Raw genomic sequence first — 27136 nt, 5'->3', positions numbered from 1 at the left:
CTTTTTAAACAAATTGATCAAATGATAAATAATACATAAATAATTGCCCTGAAGCAGCCCTCTTGGTGACATGGCCATGTCAGACATACATTTTTGAACATCCTGGAGCATGTAGTGGATAAAAATTAATTACTATCAAAAGCTATCCAGATTTTGTTGAATGTCAGCACTATCTGTATGACATTTGGCCCTGTATCCAGAACACCTCCTCGTCCTCCTCCTAAATGCATAACTCTGACTGAACATTGAAACACCTAGCCAAAAATCATCCATTGGTTGGCACCAAATTTTGTCAAAAAACAATAGCCAAGACTGAGCTTCTCATGTTTCTCTCTATACCCACTTCTCCTCTTCCTCCCCATTCTCTATTTCTGTGGATAACACTCTCATTCTCTCTGTCTCCTCAGCTCGTAACCTCAGGGTCATCTTTGACTCCTCTATTATTCTGCTCATGTCCAACAGACTGTTAAAACTTGTCATTTCTTTCTCTATATAAAACTGCCAAAATTAATCGCCTCCTTTCTGAGCTCTCTACCAAAACCTTTAGCCACACTATCATCATCTTCCACTTAGATTATTGCAACTTGCTCTTTACCAATCTCCCACTATTATTATTATTATTTTATTTTTATTTTTAACTTTCAACAAAATACAATACACAAGTATTCACTTGTGCAGGAAAAATGGCTAGAAACAATTTCAAGTAATAACACTCCCTATGAAATACAATTGAAATCAAATTATTTAAAAGGAAACCAAAATATTATAGGAGAGTCATAACAACATAAGAAAAAAGAAACTAAAAATATTCCTTCTTAGACCCCAAAAGTTGGGGTGGGGTGGGGTGAAACGGAAAATCAAAAAGAGTATCCTTATTAAGAAAATATGTTAAGGTAAAGGCCTAATGTAGACTAATACATCCAGTAATTTTCATTGTCCAACTTGAACTTGAATCTTCTGACCTGGAGTTTGCTTTACATCCAGAAAGGACCGCAGGAGTTCAGGCCTAAAAAAGACATATCTAGTCTCACCATATTTGACTAAACACTTACATGGATAACAAAAAAGATGCACCAATATTTTTAGTCTCTTGTCTCATGGCAAGAAATGTTTTTCTTCTATCATGAGTTGATTTTGTTACGTCTGGATAAAGCCAGACCTCTTGACCATGAAAGAAAAAATTCCGAAAACAAAGTCTCATTACATGATTATGATCTTGCTCAAATATGAAAGATATTACCAAGGTGGCTCTTTCTGCAACATCTGATATTGATTCCTCTAACCCAGCTGACAAATTGTTCAATTCCAAACCACCTTCTTTAGCTTGTACAACCTCTGGACCAATGTTCCCTGGCTCCTTAGAAGCAGTAGGAATAAAGTGAATTTTGTTCCATGAGGTTATATTTTCGAGGTAAAATGCAGAGCTTCAATCAAATATGTTCTAAATAAAGCTCTAAGAAGTGTGCCAGCAGGTTTAGGAAAATTCAGAAGGTGGAGATTTAATCTTCTATTATAGTTTTCAAGCTGCTCTATTTTCCTATGAAGGAACAGTTTGTCCTTAGCTATTGTTGATTTAAAGCCTTACAGTATTTTAACTTCTTCCTTTAACTGATGGAATTGATTTGCACAATCCACCTTAACAGTATCCAGATTGGATGCCAACTCTTAAATTTTAGAAGATAAAAGTTTTTTCCTCAACAGTAGATTCAGCCATGGTGATGTTCAGAAAACTAAGACCTCTCCAAATGTGTTCCAGCGTCTCCCCCTTGGAAGGCACCATTAATCCACCAGTCCCTTTGATAGAATTCACAGCGAGCGTCTTCTCCAAACCAGCCCCTCCTTAATGGGGCTCAGTGAGGCACCTTCCACTTTCTGAGCTGCCACAGACTCAGCAGGAGCAGCTGCCAGACACTGAGGAGTGTTGGTGTCTGGAGAGGAGAGAGTAACTTCCAGCCCTAGAGCGGATGCTCCTATGCCACCTGCTTCAGCAGGGCCTCTAAGCATATTCACTATTCTCTGCTGTACCGGGTAGGAATCCCCCAGACCTGACCCGTCTTCTTTGTGTGCGGCATCGGTGAATCACCACCAAAACAGATGTAAAACAAGGAGTTTGCAGCTCAGCCAGAAAACAGCCTCAGGCCACTAGAAGTAATGCTGCCATCTTGTCATGCCCCCAGCCTACCCCATTATTATGATTTATTTACTATCTTTTTGAAGGAATTTGCTCAAGGCAGTGTAGAAAAGAATAAGACAAAATAAGCAATAGACAATTATAACAGTAAAAATATTCAAATAACAATGTGTAATAAAACATTTTAGTAGACAACATAGGATATAAAAAAAAATGGAACATATAGATGGTAATATAGAGAAGCAGGAGTAAGAAAATAAGGGGATTAATTTAAGCAAGTTGCACATGAGGTCAGAAAGGAGTGCATTCCAGAGTGTGGGGGCTACTCTGGTGAAGGTTTGCTGGTGGGTATCATATCATGTGATGTCCTTTGGAGAGGGTGTGCTTAGGGATACTACTCCTTGGGAGGATCTTAGTCTCCTTGGAAATGTGTAGAAGGTGATCCTGTTCTTCATGCATTCTGGGCCATTTCCTTTAAGGGCCTTGAAGATCAGATATACAGTTTTAAATTTAGCTCTGTATTGTACTGGTAGCCAGTAAAGTTTTTGCAAAAATGGTGTGATGTGGTCAAATCGCATACAACCTTCTATTAGTCTTGCTGCAGCATTCTGAATCAGTTGGAGCTGGTGTAGACCCCATGTAGTCAGACCAGTGTAGAGTGCACTACAGTAATCCAGTCTTGATGTTATCATGGCATGCACAACTGAGACAAGGTTTGCCTTCTCAATGTATGGAGAGAGGCAGTGTAATTGTTGCAAATGATAGAAGCAGCTCTTGAAGGTTACTTGGATTTGGGGGAATCAGATTTAAGTGTTGAATCTAATTGTATTCCAAGGTTCCTGACTTGTGATTTGAGAGGGAGTTCTTTTTTACAAAAAGATATTTTGATGTCCAGTATCTGCCAACTTATGTTATGGACCCATAGAAGCTTAGTTTTACTTAGGTTCAGGCAAAATATGTTGTTGTTCTTTTTGAATTGATGTTAGATAGGTAGTCAGTTTATTCAGGGGTAAGTTAGGTTTAATAAGTATGAGTAGCTTCACGTTCTCTGTGTAGATGTAGAACTGAGTGTCCCATCGACCGACTCAGCTCGGTTAGTGGCTTGAGGTAGATATTGAACAGAACTAAACCACCCCCTCTCCCCTTCATTCTGTTAAAAAGTTTGCTTCACACATTTTCCACCAGTGTTGCTATGCTAACATAACCCCTCTCTTCAAGTCACTTCATTAGCTCCCTATCTGTTGCCGTATACGGTTCAAACTCTCCTTACTGACATACAAGTGTATTCATTCTGCAGCTCCTCAGTATCTTTTCTCCTATCTTTCCCTACAGTCCACAGTATTCCTCACTCACCTCAATAAGTGGCTGAGAGGTCAAAAGGTGACTTCTCCAGATTCTACAGTATGGGGATGGGATCACAAGGCCCAATTCCCCAGGTCCCTCCTCTGCTGTCAGGCTCACCAGAACTGGTGGTTCCTTTCAGTTACCTCCATGTGCTTGGGGCCTTCTCCAAGGAAATTCTCCAAGGAACTTTCCTTCAAGGACTCAGCCTTCATCCGTTCCCAGATCCCAGTCCAGATGTAACTCTGCTCTTCCTCCTTGGTCTTCTCAGGGACTGAGAACTCCACTTGTGGGGATGGCACATTCTCCTCATGGTGGTAGGTCTCCATGCCACATTGGCTACAGCACAGATGCACTGGGGCCAGATCCTACTAATGGCCACAGCTAGGGCAGATAATACACCCTACGGGTGCCCCATCCTCCACTGCCAACTCAATCACAGCATGCAATTGGTGAGACATCATCTTTTCACTATCTTCTTCACCAAACATCAACTCCAACTCCTCTACTACAAAGTCCATACACTGCCCTGGGCCCTTATGCTTGACCTCTGACCTCATCCGACATATGTGGTGTCACTCGTAACTTTCTACCAATGAGAGATCGCTTCCAGTATTCCATGCATTGATCTACAATTTGGTGCTGCATGCATGGGAACTGTGGCCATACTTGCCTCACATATTCTTCCCATCTTGTTCCCTGGATACTCACAGTTCTGATGGTAACTTGAAGGTATTATCCGGGCAGTTGTTGTAACCCACACCGCGTTTCTCCAGTGGCGGGAAATCCAAAGTCACAGTTTTCAATTAAGTCATCTCTCCGATAACAGGGAAAATGTTTAAAGTCTCAAATCCAGATCAAATAGTCTCCGGCTTAAACCCTATTTCCCCACATTACAGGCACCATTATGCATAACCCTGGTCTCATCATAAAAGTTCCGGGCACCAACTAGCTCATCTGGTCAGCACCCGAAATCAAGCAAAAGTTTTAAGTTCTATTTGAGCTGGGCACAAATAACATAAGGTGTTAAGCCAGGCTTTTATTCTTTACCTTTCCTTTGTTAGTCCAGGAGTAAATTAACATCACTCTAACTCAAAGAAATAAGCATAAATATAAACTTTACTTGAACTCTGCAACAAGCAGTTTATCCAAACTTCATATATTCTGGAGGAAAACAGTTATTTCAGTATCAAACAGGTCAATTTATACCCGAACTGATAACTTGTTCAAAATGAGATTAAGTACCAGTTCAAGACTTTGGTGTAACTTAATAGTCTATTTATAATTCCTAGGGTATGCACGTATTTACAACTTCTCCAGTCCATTACCCATCCTTCTGGGCAGAATAATCCAAGGCTGTACCTGCAGCAGTTTTGCAGCAAGCTATCTCCTCTTAGGATCAGACTTCTATGTCTATCCTTCTCTCTCAAAGATACATCTCTCAGCGCTGCTACCTTTGGGCCCAAACAAGCTTCTTCCCTGTTCTTGCTCCTTGGCTGGCTTATCCCTACTCCCACCTGAGCTCCTCTATTCCACGGTTAATGTTTTTACTGGCAGAAAACTCCACAGTTTCTTGGGGTTATCCAAGACACCTCCTCTCCACACGGGTCCCAGCAGGGGAACAGGCAACCAAAGACCATGTGCTCTGCACAGCAACAACTTTTATAAACTACACATCCAACCTCTACTGTCATTCAATAAACAGAAACATTTCCCTCAGTACTTTCCCATAAACACTCCCCTTGGGGCTGGGCTTCTCACTCCAGTTTAGTAATCCCCAATATAATGGGGGGGGGGGGGGTAAATTTTGTATTTTAAAAGCTTATAAGTGTTGGTAATCTAATTTAAAAAAAAAGTTATAGGCTGCCTGAATATGGCTGTATTTTCCACAAGGTGGTTGAACAAAGCTGCTGTTCACAGTGGTGTGGTTTAACAGTTTTAATGGAACCCAGGAGGCTATTTTTATACCTTTAAACCTTTTATGTCTGTGTTTTAAAATTCAGAGCCTTACTGAGCATTTTCACAGTGACCTTGGAGTATAGGTCTGGTACATTTCCAAATGTGGTATCTAATGTCCTTAAGATTTTGTTTGCTTGAATCACACAATGGTGTGCTTTTTTGATATATGAGTACCCTAAAACACTGATTTTAGGTATGAGCTGCCAGTAGCCCTCACTGTTTCACTGGATATGGGGTACACACTTTGCTAAACAATTTTTTTAGGACTGAGATATACATTTTGTTTTGCCTTTTTTCAGGAATGAGATTCGGTTTTTTTAGCATATTGCAAGACACACACTTATCCATTTTATATGTTTTTAGGTTATTCTTTGATTTTTAAAATGCCATTAGATATGCTTATATGCATGGTCACATTACATTTTATAATTGTGCTCATTGTTAGTGCATATAAAACTTTGCCTGGACCCTTCCACTTTACAAGATTTGCTTTTTATTTGTTGATTTTTTAATGCATAGTATGTTAATTATTTAATTTCATTACTGTTTTTAGTTATATATCCCTGAGGCAGCCCTTGTTGGGTGAAACGTGGACCACGTTGGGTACAGTCATTAATAAAAAACTGTATTTTGGGACTTTTCATCTGGGATCTGTTCTTCTTCCATCAATTTGATACAGATCTATATAGCCTCTTGAGTGCATGCTGTTTCTATAGTATCCTTCAAGATACTCCACACCGAACCATGTGCCCCTTTTTAGATGTTAGTGCCGGCAGACTGGTTCCATCCAGGTTAAGATGGAGCCCATCCTTTTAGAATAGGTTCCCCCTTTCTCAGAGTGTTGCCCAGTTCCTACCAAATCTAAATCCCTCATCCCTTCACCATCATCTCAAGCATGCACTGAAACTTCAGAGTTCTGTCTGCCTCTTGGGTCCTGAGTGTGAAACAGGGAGCATTTCTGAAAATGCTACCCTGAAGGATCTGGATTTCAGCTTTCCATCTAAGAGCTTCCAGAACCTACCTCCCACATTTTCCTATGTCATTGGTATCCACATGTACCAAGACTGCTGTCTGCTCCACAGTACTATCTAAATCCTATCTAGATGATGCATGTGGTCCCCTACCTTCGCACCAGACAGGAAAGTGACCAGGCAATCCTCATGTCCACCATTCAACGAGCTATCTATATGCCTAATGATCAAATCACCAACTACAACAGATGTCCTAACCCTTCCCTCCTGGGCAGAAGTTCCTGGAGACAAATCCTCAGTGTGACAAGATATTGCATTCCCTAGTGGGCAGGTCCTAGCAATAGGATTAGTTCCTACTTCACCAAGGTGATGCTCTCCTTTTAGGTGACTTCCCTCCAAGTCAGCACTGGGGCTGTCAGACTGGAGGTGGGACTTCTCTACAATGTTCTTTTAGGTCTCCTCTATGTACCTCTGTGTCTCCCTTAGCTTCTCCGCTACTCTAGCCTCAGGAGAATGGATTGTTCTCTGAGAGCTAGGAGCTCTTTGCATTGAGCATACATATATAATCTCTCACCAAATTGGGAGATAATAATACATATGACACAGTGCAAAATACTGGAGAGCACCCCGTCGCTGCTGGACTACTATCTGCATCTTAGTATTATTGAATTATTTAATTAAAACTTGTTAAGGTACTAGTGATATTAGACTAATATAAAGAGCCTTAAGATTATTGGACTCATTTTCGAAAGAGGAGGACGTCCATCTTTCGACATAAATCGGAAGATGGACGTCCTTCTCCCAGGGACGTCCAAATTGGTATAATTGAAACCCGATTATGGACGTCTCCAACTGCAGTCCGTCGCAAGGCCGTCCAAATTTCAAGGGGGCGTGTTGGAGGTGTAGTGAAGGCGGGGCTTGGGCGTGCCTAACACTTGGACGTCTTTGACCCATAATCCAAAAAAAACAAGGACGTCCCTGACGAACACTTGGACGTTTTCACCTGGACGTGTTTTTATTATGAATAAGGCACAAAAAGGTGCCCAAAATGACCAGATGACCACTGGAGAGAATCGGGGATGACCTCCCCTTACTCCCCCAGTGGTCACTAACCCCCTCCCATCCTCAAAAAACATCTTTAAAAATATGTTGTGCCAGCCTCAGATGTCATACTCAGGTCCATGACAGCGCATGAAGGTCTCAGGAGCAGTTTTAGTGGGTACTGCAGTGCAGTTCAGACAGGCGGACCGCGGCCCATACCCCCCCTACCTGTTACATTTGTAGAGGAAACAGCGAGCTCTCTAAAACCCACCAGAAACCAACTGTACCCATATATAGATGCCCCCTTCACCTGTAAGGGCTGTGAGTAGTGGGTTTGGGGGGGGCTCAGCATACAAGGTAAGGGAGCTATGTTCCTGGGAGCATTTTATGAAGTCCACTGCAGTGCCCCCTAGGGTGCCCAGTTGGTGTCCTGGCATGTCAGGGGGACCAGTGCACTACAAATGCTGGCTCCTCCCGTGCCCAAATGGCTTGCATTTGGATGTTTTTGACATGGACGTCTTTTGTTTCGAAAATCGTCGAAAGTCAGAACCAACCAAGTCTAGGGACAATCAAATCTAGGGACATCCAAATTTAAGGATTTGGACGTCTCTGGTGGTATTTTCGAAATGAAAGACGGACGTCCATCTTGTTTCAAAAATACAGGTTTCCCTGCCCCTGGATTTCGCCATTTTTTAAGGACGTCCAAATTGCAACTTGGACGTTTCTTTCAAAAATTCCCCTCTATATATTGTGTGATGTATTTAGTGTTTGCATCTCAGAAAGTAATAAAATGTAGTTAAAACTCTGTAATGAAAACTTCCCTCATGTTATCCTATTTAGAATAATTGACTATGATTTAAGACTATAAATAATGAGATATGCTAGGGGTGGGTGGGAATTGGGGAGGGTGGACTAGGCCCTGATGTGCCTTTTAGAGGCCATCTATTAATGCTGTAGGCTGTGGCAGAAAGTTCAAGTTTAAAACTCTGTGAAAAAGGGTTTTATACTATGGAGACAAATAAAGTTTGCTTTTTAAAATTCAAACTGTCTTTATCAATAAACCTACAATTCCTCTTTTATCCCCCCTCTTTAAATCACCAAAGCACGGTGTAAAATAATGTTCACTTACCCAGAGAAATGTCCTCTTCTCTCATAATTTCTCAGTAATAAGGTTATGTGGGACCTTTCCTCTCTATATAGTTCCTGAAACTGTCAAAGAGCCTACTATCCCTAAGGGGTGATTTCCCTTTATCATTCCAGTGGAGAGCTGCTCAATTGGAGCAACTTTCTGTAACTTGGACATGCTGGGTTCCAAGTCTAAATACCAACATCTGTCTTTTTAAACATAGACATCCCTTTCCCTTCTGAAATCAGAGTTGGATGTCCATATTTTGGCCCTTCCCTAGTCCTGCCCAAAACACCCGACCATACCCCATAAGGATGTACTGCAATTCTAGATGTCTATATCCTGACTTTCTAAAATTGGGATTTGGATTACCATACAATATAGATGTCCAAATGTTGGTTTTCAGATGTCCAAAATACAACTGGTGCTTCTAAAATAAGGGCCATGGAGGGGCATAATGGAAAGGGACACCCAAGTTTTGCTGAGGACGTCCTTGCAAAACGTCCCGGTGAAGGGGCAGGGAAACCCATATTATCAAAACAAGATGGGAGTCCATCTTTCATTTCAATAATACGGTCGGGGATGCCCAAATCTTGACATTTAGGTTCTCCCTAGACTTGGTCATTTCTGATTTTCGGCAATAATGGAAACTAAGGACGCCCATCTCAAAAACAACCAAATGCAAGCCCTTTGGTCATGGGAGGAGCCAGCATTCGTAGTGCTCTGGTCCCTCTGACATGCCAGGACACCAACTGGGCACCCTAGAGGGCACTGCAGTGGACTTTAGAAATTACTCCCAGGAACATAGCTCCCTTACCTTGTGTGCTGAGCCCCCGAAAACCCACTGCCCACAACTGTACACCACTACCCCTACTTACAGGTGAAGGGGAGCACCTAGATGTGGGTACAGTGGGTTTCTGGTGGGTTTTGGAGGGTTCGCATTTACCACCACAAGTGTAACAGGTATGGGGGGATGGGCCTTGGTCCGCCTGCCTGAAATGCACTGCACCCACTAAAACTGCTCCAGGGACCTGAATACTGCTGCGATGGACCTGAGGCTGGCATAGAGGCTTGCATAAAATATTTTTGAAGTTGTTTTTTGAGTGTTGGAGGGGGTTAGTGACCACTGGGGGAGTAAGGGGAGGTGATCCCCGATTCTCTCCGGTGGTCATCTGGTCATTTGTGCCTTGGTCGTAAGAAAAAACAGGACCAGGTAAAGTCGTCCAAATGCTCATCAGGGATGCCCTTTTTTTCAATTATGGGTCGAGGACGCCCATGTGTTAGGCATGCCCAAGTCCCAACTTCGCTATGCCTCTGACATGCCCCTGTGAACTTTGGTCACCCCTGCAATGGAAAGCAGTTGGGGACGGCCAAAATCGGCTTTCGATTATGCCGATTTGGGCGACCCTGGGAGAAGGACGCCTATCTTCCGATTTGTGTCGAAAGATGGGCGTCCTTCTCTTTCAAAAATAAGCCTGATAGTCTCATAAAAATTCCAAAAGAAACAATGCAAAAATTCACATAAATTTGAATAAAACGAAATTATAAATCCATCGTCTCAAACCGATGTGTATAGATCTACAATAACTTCAAAAAGGGATCTTGTATGTGAAACTTAACCTACTACCAGCTTCCATGTAGGTCTGTATACATGTAGATAACATGTAAGAACGTCAAAATCTGTGCACAATATTTCTGTAAGGAATGTCTTTACTTGGATAAGTGGAAAAGAGAGAAGAGGCAGTGAGGGGATACTGGAAGGAAAAAAAAAACCTGATGATTTGTGCTTTTTCCACTGTCACAGACTGCAAAGAAACCTTGGATCAGTTTCAAGGGCCTTGGTGAGAAATCTCACTAGAATGCAGTCCAGCTGTCTAATCAAGCAGTTTTCAGCTAATACAACTCAAGAATTAATTTGAAAATGGTGTGGCTTTCCCTGAAAAATAAACTATATCAATTTATAAATGAAACAATATTTGAAATGCTGGCTTGAGAAATTTTGTGGCACATGTCAATGGTCTGCATGCATCCTTGTCTCCCATACAAATGAAAGCTGCAATTTAAGTAAACAAATCATTGTTCCTTCCAAATCAATGAATCACTGCAAAGAAACATAAAAAATGTAGGCAGATAAAGACCATATTTTCTATCCAGTCTCCCCATCCATTCTCTCTACTCTTCCTATCACTCCCTTAGAGATCCTATTTATTATTTATTGCATTTGTATCCCACATTTTCCCACCTCTTTGCAGGCTCAATGTGGCTTACAATATATCATGAATAGTGGAAATATAAGAGAATAGACATTTGGTATTACAGAAGGATTTTGGGTTACATGATAATGTTAGAACATGATAGTAATATACCAAGAAAACATTATGAGACTTGTTCCAAGTTCACTTGAATTCAGTTACTGTTTTTGTCTCCACCACTTCCACCGGGAGGCTGTTCCATGAATTTACCACCCTTTCCATGAAGACGTATTTCTTCTGGTTACTTCTGAAGTTATCGCCTTTCACCTTCATCCTATACCCTCTCGTTCCAGAGCTCCTTTCAGTTGAAAGAGACTCGCCTCCTGTGCATTTATGCCACGTAGGTATTTAAATGTCTCTACCATATCTCCCCTCTCCCGCCTTTCTTCCAAAGAATATCTACTACTACTACTATTTAGCATTTCTATAGCGCTACAAGGCGTACGCAGCGCTGCACAAACATAGAAGAAAGACAGTCCCTGCTCAAAGAGCTTACAATCTAATAGACCAAAAACAAAAGTAAGCACACTGTCCTGTGACTGCTGTCTATTGAGATCTTTAAGTCTCTCCCCATATGCTTTATGATAAAGACCACTGACCATTTTAGTAGCCACCCTCTGGACCAACTCCATCCTGTTTATATGTTTTTTGATGGTGCGGTCTCCAGAATTATCTCTCTATATAAAACGCACCTCCAACGTTCTAATGAAGCCTCACTTACCCAACATTCTAAAAGTGAAGGGGTGAGATCGCTTTGTGTCTGCCCCGCACACGCGTCAAATGTGATGACGTCGAGGGTGGAGCAATGACACTCAACCAATCGCATCGCTCCGCCCTCAATGTCATGCTCCTCCAACGTTCAAATAAGACAACTCCTGACGTCACTGTTCAGCAGGGAGGCGACTACCAGGGAGGCAGGAAGCGCACGACCACAATAACAAAGACGTTGCTCTAGCCACTACAGCACTCGAGATTCAGCCCCTCTAAAAGTGAAGGGGGTGAGATCGCTTTGTGTCTGCCCCGCACACGCGTCAAATGTGATGACGTCGAGGGCGGAGCAATGACACTCAACCAATCGCATCGCTCTGCCCTCAACGTCATGCTCCTCCAACGTTCGAATAAGACAACTCCTGACGTCACTGTCCAGCAGGGAGGCGACTACCAGGGAGGCAGGAAGCGCGCGACCACAATAACAAAGACGTTGCTCTCGCCACTACAGCACTCGAGATTCAGCCCCTCAAACAGCTGACACTGAAGCGAAAGGGAAGGCACTCTGAAGCACCGTCCGTCAATGCTCCCCTTCACTTTTGCTGGCGCAGCAGCAGGTAAAAACTTTAAGAAACAGCCACCACTAAATAATAAAACGAGTTTTAGAGGGTTTTCCTTTCAAATGCTGCCCAGCTACTGTATTTATTCGCAGTCCTTCCTCTCCATTTCCCCAAAGCTCACAATAACTTCAACGATCATAATTACATAATCCCAATTAAGAAAAAGGAGCGGCCTCCATTAGCTTTACTGAAGTCTTCAGGTAAAGACACTGCGTGTTTCAAAACTGAGAGTACTTATGTAAATAAAGATATCATCACCTCTAATTTAATTTTAACTAGAAGATTTCCTTCTCTGCCTGCACGCGGGGAATGGGAAACAGTGACTAACCAAACTGCCTTCAGCTTTATGACATCGGCTACTGGTGAATTCAACACCCTTGCTTAAACTTCCTTGCTGGCTCCTTCCATACCGGCTGTAAGATTCATAAGATTGGTTGAAGGAACCAGACTCAGACAGAGAGGTGGGGAAGCAGGTCATGAGATCAGAGTCACTGAAATTCAGCTGATCATAGGCAACCAGGAAGTGGAGCTGCAGGTATACAGCAGTCCAGCATTGCAGGGTAGACTGAAATTAATAAATCTGTTTCAGGTTTAATTTCTGTCACTGCAGAATGTTAGAATTATTTAATAGGTAAAAATATTGACATACATTTTTTTAAACCTGCGTCAGACGATGGTCCAGTTATCCTATCAATAGGTAATTATCACACTGCTTTCTCACACACAGACACACACTGTGTCTCTGTCAGACACACAAACACTCTCTTTTCCAGTCTCAAACACACACACACACACACACACACACACACACACACACACTCTGTCTCTCACAAAGACTGTTTCTCTCACACACACACACAGACACTGTCTCTGTGTCACACACACACAGAATGTGACTCACACACACAAACAATGTGTCACACACTCTCTCTTTCTCTCACTATGTCACACAAAAGCAGGAAACAACAGAATAGAAAAAAAACACAAACAGTGACATTATTATAATTCAGGAAAATTACATGGCAGGGAGCCCATGAGCCGGAAAGAGACATCAATCAAGACTGAGAGGCAAAGGACAACGGGGTGCAACACAACAGAAAAAAAAATACAACACACAGAGAGTGAACTCTGTATCACACTCTCTCTCTCTCTCTCTCTCTTTCTTTCACACACAGACCAGTCTGCCTATCACACTCTATCTCTCTGTCACACACACACACACACACACACACACACACACACAGTCTCTCTGTCTGTCTCTCTCACACACACACACACACACACAGACATTCTGTCTCTAACACACTCTCTCACACAAACACACACACACTCTGTCTCTGCCTCTCTCATTCTCTCTCTGACACACACACTCCATCTCTCACACACAAACTCTCTCTCAAACATACACACTCTGAGGAAAACCTTGCTAGCGCCCGTTTCATTTCTGTCAGAAACGGGCCTTTTTTACTAGTATACAATAATCTAAATGAGGTCTCACCAGAGTCTTATACAGGGGCATCATCACTTCCTTTTTCCTTCTGGCTATTCTTCTCCCTATGCACCCAATCATCCTTCTAGCTTTTGCCATCGCCTTTTCTACCTGTTTGGCCACCTTAAAATCATCACATATGATCACACCCAAGTCTTGCTCCTCTTTTGTGTACAAAAGTTCTTTATCTCCTAAACTGTACTGTTCCCTCAGGTTTTTGCAGCCCAAATGCATGACCCTGATTTTTTTTTAGCATTAAATCTAAGCCGCCAGACCATTCCTCTAGCTTTGCTAAGTCCTTCCTTATGTTATCCACACCATCAGCCATTTAATTAAACTTTGTTTAAAATTAAGAGGGACAGTGCATAAAATACATAGGACAGTGATCCAGGAGATAGTGAGATCTTGAAAATCTATTAATTTGACACGGAAATACAAATTAATAGATTTACAAGATCTCACTAACTCCTATGTATTTTCTGCAAAAATCTGGACTTTATGTAGAATTGTATTGAGTGAATGTTAAATGACTTTTTAGGTTATTCTACATTGGTTATTGTAATTACTAGACATATTGGGACTGGTTTCTTTTTGTAGTGATCCACCCTGAACTGAACAAGTGGTGGCAGACTAGCGGGCTTATTTTTGAAAGAGAGGGATGACCATCTTTCGACACAAATCAGAAGACATCTATCCCATAGGGTCATCCAAATTGGTATAATCGAAAGCCGATTTTGGACTTCCCCAACTGCTTTCCATCACAGGGACGGCCAAATTTGACAGGGGCATGTTGGAGGTGTAGCGAAGGCGGGACTTGGGCTTGCCTAACACTTGGTCGTCCTCGACCCATATTGAAAAAAACAAGGACGTCCCTGACGAACACTTGGATGACTTTGCCTGGTCGTGTTTTTCTTACGACCAAGCCACAAAAAGGTGCCCGAACTGACCAGACGACCACCGGAGGGAATCGGGGATGACCTCCCGTTACTCCTCCAGTGGTCACTAACCCCCTCCCACCCTCAAAAAACATCTTTATATTGATTGCCAACCTCTATGCCAGCCTCAGATGTCATACTCAGCTCCATCACAGCAGTATGCAGGTCCCTGGAGCAGTTTTAGTGGGTGCAGTGCATTTCAGGCAGGCGGACTCAGCCCCATTCACCCCTACCTATTACGTTTGTGGAGGAAACAGCGAGCCCTCCAAAACCCACCACAAGCCCACTGTACCCACATGTAGTTGCCTCCCTTCACCTGTAAGGGCTATGGTAATGGTGTACAGTTGTGGGTAGTGGGTTTGGGTTTTTTTTTGGGGGGGGGGGGGACTCAGCACACAAGGTAAGGAAACTATGTACCTGGGAGCAATTTATGAACTCCACTGCAGTGCCCCCTAGGGTGCCCGGTTGGTGTCCTGGCATGTCAGGGGGACCAGTGCACTATAAATGCTGGCTCCTCCCATTACCAAATGGCTTGCATTTGGTCGTTTCTGAGATGGATGTCCTTGGTTTCCATTATCGCTCCTGTCTATATGATTCATTTACTTGATTTTTTATGTGTCTTCCACAAACAACTATCGTTTATTCATTTACTAGACCGTCACTTATTACAAAAGTAAATCAGAACAGTTTACAATATAAAATAAGATAAAATAACACTAAAAACAGTAGATAAACATACTCTGAAATCCATTTGTGATAGGAAAGCACTACAAAAAGTCAACAAACGTACAGATTTCACAAACTGTGGGCTTTTTTTCCTTTCAGTTTGTTTTACTTTACTATATTTTCCAGATCCTAAAGGGATAAGATCAGAGATTTTTTAATTCCCTCTTTTCATATCTGGCATGTATCAAGTAATGACATGAGTTACTGAAAGACTAGGGGCGTCTTTTACTAAGGCGCGCTCACATTTTTAGCTTGCGCTAAATGTTAGAGATGCCCATAGGAATGCATTGATGTCTTTAAAGTTTAGCGCACCCACAATTTTAGTGCACGCTAAAAACGTGAGTGTGCCTTAGTAAAAGATGTCCTGGGTGAGCACATATGAGTAAATTCCCCTGAAGGAGCCACACGGTAAAACAGGAACCCCATTGGGATTTACCAAAGTTAAGTGTACGATACCATAACAATTATTGTTCGTGTCTTAAAAAGATAAAAAATAAAAAATAAGTCATGACCAAATTAAAATACTAAACAATGTTGAAAATTGGGAGGTTTTTGGTCAATGATTGTATACGTCTGTTGTGACTATAGCCATCAGTGAAAGATACAAGTCCACAGACTATTGTCTGAAGTCTTTTCCTCCTTTTTTCATTAAGATTTTGAACAAGATTTGATTCAGAATATGTCATTAATATTCATTCAACAAGTCTTTTGTTAGTGATTAATGTAGATGCCAAGATTTATGCCAAGTCTCATATGAGACGATTACAAGTCTTACCAGTGATTATATAACCTGATCAGGTTGGGTTCATGAAAGGATGACTATCCAAGGATAATACTGGTTATTTGCTAATATGTTGTTAGCTGCTCATAAAGCAGATATTCTAACTTCTTTGTCATTAGACAATGAGAAGGCTTTTGACAGACTAGAATGGAAGTATCTATTGAAGATTCTGCAGTAGTTTGGCGTAGGACTTCAGTTCATCAACATCAACATGACTAAGGTTTTATGTATGTCGCCAATGACAAGGGTTCTGATCAATAATTTTTCTTCTATTGAGAGCACCTCCGACTTGATATAGTTAATCTTTTCTCAAGATAGTTGAGAAAAAGCTGTGATAGTCAGTAATATCACTGGAAGGACCCCACCAAAACAATCGTTCCATTTGCACATCTTTTTATATACTTTCATAATTCAGTTACCTTAAGAAAAAAGCACTCTCAGGTGGAGTATATTTCATATGTACTTACAATGTGTGTACTTTGACCTACATTACACAGTCATTCCTGGAGCCAGAGTTAGGGCAGAAAAGGTAACAACGCACATTAGGGGCCTTTTTACTAAGCTGTGCTAAAAAGTGGCCAGTGTGGGTCTTGCCCATGCATTGAAGCCACTTTTAGTGCATCAGTAAAATGGCTTCATTTTCCTTTATTCCCATTAATGGTCATGTGTTATTCTCCCCATTAGCGTGTGAGCCTTTACGACCACTATTTTGCAGGAGGTAAGGGCTCATGCACTAATCCTGTGCTAATCAGTTAGTGTGAAGCAATGTAGCAGTTCTAACTGATGAGCACAGAACATGCCTACTCTCCACCTCCAGTCATGCCCTCAGTGCTAAAAAATACATTTTATTTTTTAGTGCATGGGAAGCACACACCAAGCCCAAAACTACCATGGGGCACCTGAGCACGCCCCGCGGTAGTGCTTTTTACCCTGCGGTAAGCATACACTAGTGCTTACCTTAGCTTAGTAAAATAGTTTTGTATTTTCAGATCCATGTACATTTTCAATGGGAGAATTATCCACAGAAATAGAGGTATAATAATTTTGATTTATTTTTTGTAGCACTCCCAGTAATTATCTGTGGGTACTTTTTCCTTAGTCAGTTTTCAAAGAAAAAGTATGCTCATACTTTCTCATCAAAAACTGGTGCAAAGACCATGGGTTAAAGCAGTGTTTTCCAAGTCTGGTCCTGGAGTACCCCTTGCCAGTCAGGTTCTCAGGATATCCACAATGAATATGCTTGAATTTGATTTACATACACGGCCTCCATTATATGCAAATCTCTTTCATGCATATTCATTGTGGATATCCTGAAAACCTGACTGGCAAGGGGTACTCCAGGACCAGACTCAGGAAACATTGGGTTAAAGTACCCATGGACCCTGCACCTATCTGGATAATTATGACAATTGTCCCAATACTTCTTTTGTTCATTTCAGTTTGTTTTCATTGATTCCGGCGAAGTTTTCTATGTTGCTTTTTTTTTTTTTTTTACAGTTTTTTACCCAATGAACTTAGGCAACATTTTGCTTCAGTTTGTCCATCGGTGCTATAAATAAAGAGGGAAGGATAGTGCAAATTCTAATACCAATCAAGTGAATTTCAGCCTGGTTCAAGTTTGGCAAAATTGTCAGATCTTCTTTACCAGTAGAAATGTAAAATATATTTGAAATAAATTCAAAATAATTGTTAAAACATTGAATTTGATTTTCAAAAAGAATTCTGTAGTGGAGCTGGCAATTTTGTTTATTTATTTACTTAGCGCAGCTGTAAAATAGGCATTTTTCTATTTGTTGAATATCTGGCTGTGTGCTAACATTAGCATTTAGCATGTGGCCATTAAAAAAAATAATGTGGAAATGCATACGGTCCCCTATTTAGGATGCACTAAGGCCCTGATGGCGAACCTGTGACACGCGTGTCAGCACTGACACGCGTAGCCATTTTTGATGACACGCGGCGCCGCCGCAGTGTGGTCCGCCCTCCTCGCTCCCGGAAACTAACCTTAAAGCCTCCTTTCACGTCGCAGCAAGCAGCAGCAGGGCAGGCCACTCCTTCCTTCCGTGTCCCACCCTCGCCTGACGTAACGTCCGCGAGGGCAGAGCACAGAAGGAAGGAGGAGAGGTCTGCCCTGCTGCTGCTTGCTGCGACGTGAAAGGAGGCTTTAAGGTTAGTTCTGGGCCCGGTAGCAGGTGGGGGGGGGGGGGCCCAGCGACCTTGGGTGGGCAGCGATCTCGGGTAGGGGGGGCCCGGGGGCAGTCCTAGTAGATTTTTCTCGAAGTGACACACCACCCGAGTTATGCTCGTTTTTTTCGCGAATTTTGACACACCAAGCTCAAAAGGTTGCCCATCACTGCACTAAGGGCTCCCACATTTTGGATGTGCTAACAGGTTACTGCACTTGTAATGCTTATTCACACCTATTCTCTGCCGCTGACCAACCTCCTTCCCAAAAAATGAATGTATCTAGCACACACAAACAGCAAACTAACCCAGAATGCTTTAGCATGTCCTGTTCTAAGCACGCATTAACACTTAATACAGCTTAGTAAAAGAGTCCCTGAGGGGCCCTTTTACTAAGCCGTGTAAGCGTCTATGCGCACCTAGTGCACACCAAAATGGAGTTACCGCACGGCTACCGCATGGCTCTTGTGGTAATTTCATGTTTGCCGCCCACCTGGAAAATAATTTTTATTTTTTGCCGCATGTATTGGATGCGCGCCAAGTGGCATTTGGCACACGTAGGTCATTACTGCCACATGAGACTTTACCGCTAGGTCTCAGACCCAAAATGGACATGCAGCAATTTTCATTTTGCTGCACGTCCATTTTCTGCAAAATTTTTAAAAAGGCCTTTTTTACAGGTGCGCTGAAAAATGATTCTGCGTGCATCCAAAATCTATGCTACTGCAGGCCATTTTTCAGCACACCTTAGTAAAAGGACCCCTTAGTACGTTTCACCAAGAAGGGCACAGCAAATTAAAATAAATAAATTCCAGATGCGATGACATTCCATAATTAACAATAAAAACATTCAGTGTAGTCATTTAGTCTGAAGCATCTTCAAGAAAGTTCATTGACCCAATCCTTCAAACTTTTTTCAGATGCATTAAATAAATTGTTTGATAAACCTGTTTTAAAAAAAAGTTCACGTCTGGCTGCAAAGAAATATCAATTATTTCCATTTTACTAATCCTTGCAATGTACCTTTAAGGAAACTTTACATCAAGAGTCCATAAATACTGTAACATTTTTACTCAGCATGAATTTTTAGAAATCTGTAATAACTGACTGTAGTCATGTTTGGTCTATTATAAAATTACACTCAGGATGGAAAAAAAAAACCCGTGTAATGCATCTGGTCCTAAATGTATTGCTTGGTCTGGTTTAAGACATGTCTACTATCAAAGGATGCTAGATCCACTCAAACATATGAATATATGCAGATTTTTTGACAACTTTGAAATCATTGTTTGATTTCTGGTCTCATTTGCAGCACTCCGAACAATTTGTGATGTACAGATTCACGTCATTGACATCAATAATGAGATCCCCATCTTTGAGAAATCTGATGTGAGTACTTCTCTCCTTAAATGTCGCCTTCCTAGATGAGCTATAAACAATCATCTGTAGCAGACCATGGGCATCATAGGTGCCTAAGGGATTAGTAGGTTTATAAAATGTAAGCTGCTTCAGTAAATACACTGACATATTCTTAATACAAACTTACAAGAACGTTTGTTCTGAGGGAGGCAGCTTGGAGGAGGACCTCATAGTGTAGGTGAGGATTTAAACTGTGTGGTTTAAAGCAAATTACATAGAGGGCCTTTTACCAAGATGCGCTAACAGATTTAGGGAGTCTTTTATTTTATTTATTTATTTATTTATTTATAACATTTGTGTCCCACATTTTCCCACCTATTTGCAGGCTCAATGTGGCTTACATAGTTCCGTAGTGGTGATTACCAGTTCTGGAAAAAAAAGAAATTCATAGTTAAGGTAGAGGAGACAGAATGGAGTAGGTATTCAGTTAGGAAAGTTCATCTTATAATAAAAATCGGGATAACTTAGCTTGATCAATCGTGAATATTAAACTTCAAAATTAGCATGAGCGATTAGGAAATAAAGAATTAAATACTGTGAAAGTCCAGTGTACATCTTGTTAATTGACAATTAGGGTGCATTATTAAGGCTTAGCTCGAGTTATCTGCAGCAGGGCCCGTAGGAATAAAATGAGCCCTGCTGCAGATAACTCGAGCTAAGCTTTAGTAAAAGACCCCCTTAGAGCGCTAACAATTAGTGTGCGCTAAATGATAAGATGCCCATAGGAATATAAAGGGCTTCTTATCATTTAGCGAAGGACTCCATATTTTATATATATCTGTTTCTAGAAAATGTATTATGCTTATATTTATTAGTAGTCCTTGATATACCATATGGTCATTGCTGTAATATTGTGCAGACATATTCTAGGTTTGTGAAGACCCATTTAGCAAGGGAGGAATTGGAACATTCAGATCGGGATGTTCATCATTCCCAGGATATTTTACAAAAGGAGCCTTTTGTAAAATATGTATAAAGATATTGACAAATACATGTGTATTTGCCAGCATGCGCAGTGGGAGCAGTAATTTTATAAAAGTATATATGGAAAAAACAAAAGAACAGCAGCATCCACATATAAATGCTGGCACTTATACATATAAAGGGCAAGTCACTTACATTTATGCACCAACTGTGTGCCCTAATATACAGAATAATGACACTTTCATTATTCTGTATATTGGAGAAGATGCCAGTAGGGCGCCTAATTGGTATTCTATAAATGTGCTCTCAAATGGCATAGCATATATTTGCAAATTGGGCATGTTCACATGGGCAGGCCATAGGTTGGGTAAGTTGCCCGCATGCCTGCTACATTTAGCCCCTCCCCCCATTTACACCAGCTCTTTGGCATGAGTGAACGGAGACACCTAAATGGAGACACACTGATACCAGGTTGACGCTAGTATTCTATAAGGACACTTGGGACGCCCAAGTGCCGACAAAGAATAGGCACTCACCCCATGTTACTGAGGTGCCTAAATGGAGGCATCCCCCTGTAGAATTTTAGAAAACTACATATATAAGTGGTGCCAATTAACTAGGGAAAACACAAAAGGGCTATATTTATATATCATAAAGAAAAAATAAGAAATGGAGGATTAAGGAAAAGAACTCCCTTAGGGGCTCTTTTACCAAAGGATGTTAGAATCTGGGCTTATTACGTCTTAACACAGGACGTACCCATGCGCTAAGCCCAGATTCAGGGGGTCCTTTTACCAAGCTGTGGGGAAAAGGGCCCTGCGCTAGTGGTGGGGCCATTTTACCCGCGCACCAGGGCTCTTTTTACCGCAGTGGGTAAAAAGCCCCCATATGCACATGGCCATGCGGCAGGGAGCCCTTACCACCACCCATTGAGATGGCAACAAGGGCTCCTGCGCTAACCCGGCAGTAACCGGACAGCGTGCGGCAATGCCCGATTACCACCAGGTTACCATTGCGCAAGTCATTTCTGAGGGTTTTCTTTTTATCTGGATATTGTGCACGCTCGCAGAGTAAAAAACTTGCATCAGGCGTGGATGCTGTTTAAAAACACCATCCTGGAGGTTCAGGACAAATATATTCCACGTATTAGAAAAAAGGGAAAAAAGACTAAACGTCAGCCGGCGTGGCTAAACAGTAAGATAAAGGAAATCATTAGAGCCAAAAAACAATCCTTCAGAAAGTGGAGAAGAGAACCAACTGAAAGTAACAGGATAGATCATAAGGAATGCCAAGCCAAATGCAAAGCGGAGATAAGGAGGGCAAAAAAGGACTTTGAGAAGAAATTAGCGTTGGAAGCAAAAATACATAGTAAAAATTTTTTTAGATACATTAAAAGCAGGAAACCGGCCAAAGAGTCGGTTGGGCCGCTGGACGAAAATGGTGTTAAAGGGGCGATCAAGGAGGACAAAGCCGTAGCGGAGAAATTAAATGAATTCTTTGCTTCGGTCTTCACCGAGGAGGATTTGGGGGGGACACCGGTGCCGGAAAGAATATTTGAAGCGGGGGAGTCGGAGAAACTAAACAAATTCTCTGTAACCTTGGAGGATGTAATGGGTCAGTTCAGCAAGCTGAAGAGTAGTAAATCACCGGGACCTGATGGTATTCATCCCAGAGTATTAATAGAACTAAAAAATGAACTTGCGGAGCTACTGTTAGAAATATGCAATCTGTCCCTAAAATCGAGTGTAGTACCGGAAGACTGGAGGGTAGCCAATGTTACTCCGATTTTTAAGAAGGGTTCCAGAGGAGATCCGGGAAATTATAGACCGGTGAGTCTGACGTCAGTGCCGGGCAAGATGGTGGAGGCTATTATTAAGAATAAAATTGCAGAGCATATACAAAAACATGGACTGATGAGACAAAGTCAGCACGGATTTAGTGAAGGGAAGTCTTGCCTCACCAATCTAATGCATTTTTTTGAGGGGGTAAGCAAACATGTGGACAATGGGGAGCCGGTTGATATTGTATATCTGGATTTTCAGAAGGCGTTTGACAAAGTGCCGCACGAAAGACTCCTGAAGAAATTGCAGAGTCATGGAATCGGAGGTAGGGTATTATTATGGATTAAGAACTGGTTGAAAGATAGGAAGCAGAGAGTAGGATTGCGTGGCCAGTATTCTCAGTGGAGGAGGGTAGTTAGTGGGGTCCCGCAGGGGTCTGTGCTGGGTCCGTTGCTTTTTAATGTATTTATAAATGACCTAGAGATGGGAATAACTAGTGAGGTAATTAAATTCGCCGATGACACAAAATTATTCAGGGTCGTCAAGTCGCAGGAGGAATGTGAACGATTACAGGAGGACCTTGCGAGACTGGGAGAATGGGCGTGCAAGTGGCAGATGAAGTTCAATGTTGACAAGTGCAAAGTGATGCATGTGGGTAAGAGGAACCCGAATTATAGCTACGTCTTGCAAGGTTCCGCGTTAGGAGTTACAGATCAAGAAAGGGATCTGGGTGTCGTCGTCGATGATACGCTGAAACCTTCTGCTCAGTGTGCTGCTGCGGCTAGGAAAGCGAATAGAATGTTGGGTGTTATTAGGAAGGGTATGGAGTCCAGGTGTGCGGATGTTATAATGCCGTTGTATCGCTCCATGGTGCGACCGCACCTGGAGTATTGTGTTCAGTACTGGTCTCCGTATCTCAAAAAAGATATAGTAGAATTGGAAAAGGTACAGCGAAGGGCGACGAAAATGATAGTGGGGATGGGACGACTTTCCTATGAAGAGAGGCTGAGAAGGCTAGGGCTTTTCAGCTTGGAGAAGAGACGGCTGAGGGGAGATATGATAGAAGTGTATAAAATAATGAGTGGAATGGATCGGGTGGATGTGAAGCGACTGTTCACGCTATCCAAAAATACTAGGACTAGAGGGCATGAGTTGAAGCTACAGTGTGGTAAATTTAAAACGAATCGGAGAAAATTTTTCTTCACCCAACGTGTAATTAGACTCTGGAATTCGTTGCTGGAGAACGTGGTACGGGCGGTTAGCTTGACGGAGTTTAAAAAGGGGTTAGATAGATTCCTAAAGGACAAGTCCATAGACCGCTATTAAATGGACTTGGAAAAATTCCGCATTTTTAGGTATAACTTGTCTGGAATGTTTTTACGTTTGGGGAGCGTGCCAGGTGCCCTTGACCTGGATTGGCCACTGTCGGTGACAGGATGCTGGGCTAGATGGACCTTTGGTCTTTCCCAGTATGGCACTACTTATGTACTTATGTACTTATGTACTATATGACTACCACCGGCGGACGTGTTGGTCCGGTGGTAGTCCTGGAAAAGCAAGCTGTAAGCTCGCATTAGGCTTACTGCCACTCTGTACAAGGGCCCTCAATGCGGCACTTTTTAAAAACATTTTCCTTTTTTTTTTTTGCTGGTCATGAACTAAGGAGCCCTTTTACTAAGCCAAAGTAGGCATGCTAAAAAGCACTGCCATGGGACACACTGAGGTGTCCCATGGTAGTGTGCCGCTCAACACATGCTAATCCTGCACTAAAAAATATTTTAGACTTTTTAAAAAAAATTTAATTTTTTTGAAATTTTCTTCTATCTTCAACACCAGTAAATAAAAAGTCCAAAATTAATATAATATACTCTTCTTAGTGTTCAAATTATTTCTGCAGCATTTCTGCATTCATCTTCACGGCAAACATTACACTATGCACATAAATCCTGTGTTATTAAATTGAAAGCTGTACTTATCTCTGCACACACACAACAAGCCTCATAGAACTTCAGTCCCCAAAACTTTTTTTTAAAAAGTCTTAAAATTTTGGATTAGACTGGGAAGGTTTTTGAGCCAATGATGAAGAATAGATCCTTGTGTTCATTTTAAGCTCTATAAATCTGTTGATCTGGAGCTCTTTGAGGCTTTTCCTTCCTTTAATGCCTATGTTCATTTACTACAATAATTTGTTTATTTATTTGTTTGTTTGTTTGTGACATTTATATCCCACATTATTCCAAACAAGTTTGAGTTCAATGTGGCTTACAATAAAGAGTATAGGATACATAACAAAGAATAATGCATAAGAAAGTAATTTGTTGTAAGAATTCAATTTAACAATACAGTATCATAAACGTACTGAGATAGCTATGGTTGTTTAACATTTAGAAAATCTATTATGAATGAGAAGTTGAACATGAAGCAAAGAGAAGGTTAATGGTAAATAGAGTAATAACCAATTCAAGTAATAATTAGTTGTTTGAGATACGCTGTTCTTTTTGAGGGTTTGTTTGAATAGGAATGATTTGAGGAGTTTGTGGAATCTAGTAGATTCCTGTATATTTCTTATTTTCTTATTCTCATATCTTTAATACCAAGTGGATCATAATATTGGTTTTGGTTATCATTTTTTTGTGATTTGTTTGATTCCACACCCGTTTGATTGTTTTAGTGGAACCTGAAAAGATAATGCAGAAGTACTTTTTGCCTCCTATTTAGGAAGTGGAAGGGTTCCTGTGTCATGGATGCACTAACCAGTTAGCAAGTGCAAATGTCAACATGCTAGCTGAATAGCATGTTCATGGCCATTCTACACCCCTGTCATACCCTTTCCAAAAAACGAATACAAAAATATAAATAATATATTCGTAGTGCATTCACAAGTTACTTATTGAAAAATGCTTTAACACGCTTTCTGCTAAGCATTTTCATGCATGCTAAGTGCTCATTAGGGTTTAATGCCCTTTAGTAGACATCCCCTATATATTGATACAGCTTTTAAGCATATCTAGAACAGGGTTGGGCAACCACAGTTCTCGATGGCCACAACCCAGTTGGGTTTTCAAGACTTCCACAATGAATATGCATGAGATCGGTTGGCATACAATGGAAGCAGTACATGCAAATCAACCTCATGTATATTCATTGTGGAAATCTTGAAAACCTGACTGAGTTGTGAACCATGAAGACTGTTATTGCCCACCCTAGGTCTAGAATTATGAAACTTAAAACAGTAGTAATTAAAATGCTAGCATCGAGGTAATTTGTGTTAGAAATGTGTCATTGAGCTCAGCCTTTACAAGAATATTATTGAAGTATTTCAATATTCTTATGGGTAATGAAAATACTGTACTTCTTTGGACTGAGGGTAAGTTTTGCTTCATGTTTCTTATTGTGTTTCTCAGTATGGCAATCTGACCCTAGCAGAAGACACTCCTGTTGGAACAGTAATACTAGAGATTCAGGCTACGGATGGCGATGAACCATCCACAGGCAGCTCTGCCATTAACTACAAGGTCCACCAAGGAGACCAGAAAGGTCACTTTGAGATTACTACCAATCCCCAAACAAACAAAGGTTACATGAAGATTAATCAGGTAAAAACTAATGTATTAAAAATGTTTCCTTAGAAGTTTGTTTTTCCGGTCTGTATTGTAGTTGGGATCTGGACAATGTATATTTTTGTTTGTTCTAGATCAATTAATAGATTTCTCTCAAGTAACTATTACATTTGGGTTGCTCTAGTGTCCAGTATTAGCCAGTGAGAACTCCACAGCCAGGAAGCTTGCCACAAGATGAGAGATGATGATAAAGAAAAAATATAAGAATTAAAATGAGTATGCTATAAACTAAATATTCATTTCAGCAGTATTCATTAGGATCTAGATGATGGATAAAATCCCCCTTTAGGTCTTAATAAATTTTATTTTAAAAAAAACAGTGGGCACCTTTTAGCATTATGGGGAACTGTGTTTGATTCCACTGCAGCTCCTTGTGACCTTGGCCAAGTCATTCAACCCTCCATTGCCCCTGGTACACAAACTTGGATTGTGAGCCCACTAGGGACAGAGAAAATATCTGAATATAATATGCAAACCACTTTGATTGTACCAGAGAAAGGAGGTTACTGTTACCCTTTGGCCTTTTATAATTGTTTTCTGGATGTTCAATTTCTAACAAACTGGGGTTCAAGGTAGATTTAGGCATATACATAAGCAACTGCCTAGGGTTCCAAATTTTGAAGATGCAAAATATCCAGACTAAATAGGAGACTGCTTCTGCTTCCTTTAGGATCATGTGCCTTTGCTGCTTCAAAGGGGTACCACTGTGGAACTGAGGTCCTCAAAAGCAATGTTAATAACAGGTCATGAAAGCTATAAGTTAGTCCATGTTGATAACTTCCCCACTAAACTGAGCCACACAAATAGCAGGCCTAAAATTAACCAGGGAACACTCTAGTTAGCTTTAGATTATTTGTTCAGCTGTCTCCAATTTGGTCTAAATATTCAGATAAAGTTAGCTGGACTAGTTAACTTCATCCAGATATAGCCACCTTAGTATCAGGCTCTATGGGGGTAGTTATGTAACAGGATGCCTATAAATAGGCACCCAGATTTATTCTATGAAAGAATGCAGGAGATGTGAAGGGGCATAATCGAACGCAAACGCCCATCTCCATGGGCGTCTATCTCCGTGGGCGCCCATCTCCGTAGGTGGGACAAACCGTATTTTCAAAAAAAGATGGGCGC

The 27136-nt window shown here is 41.4% G+C and overlaps 1 protein-coding gene across 1 annotated transcript in view; it reads left to right on the top strand.

Moving 5' to 3' along the window:
- CDH17 (cadherin 17) overlaps positions 1-27136 on the top strand; it is a 202539-nt gene that overhangs the window by 131043 nt on the left and 44360 nt on the right. The window contains exons 14-15 of the mRNA XM_030216653.1: positions 19577-19653; positions 25793-25984. Of these exons, the coding sequence (XP_030072513.1) occupies positions 19577-19653; positions 25793-25984 (269 nt within the window). The remainder of the gene's footprint in view (positions 1-19576; positions 19654-25792; positions 25985-27136) is intronic.

Source organism: Microcaecilia unicolor, chromosome 1 (genome assembly GCF_901765095.1).
Source record: "Microcaecilia unicolor chromosome 1, aMicUni1.1, whole genome shotgun sequence".
Classification (NCBI taxonomy): domain Eukaryota; kingdom Metazoa; phylum Chordata; class Amphibia; order Gymnophiona; family Siphonopidae; genus Microcaecilia; species Microcaecilia unicolor.
This window is presented reverse-complemented; position numbering and strand designations above follow the sequence as displayed.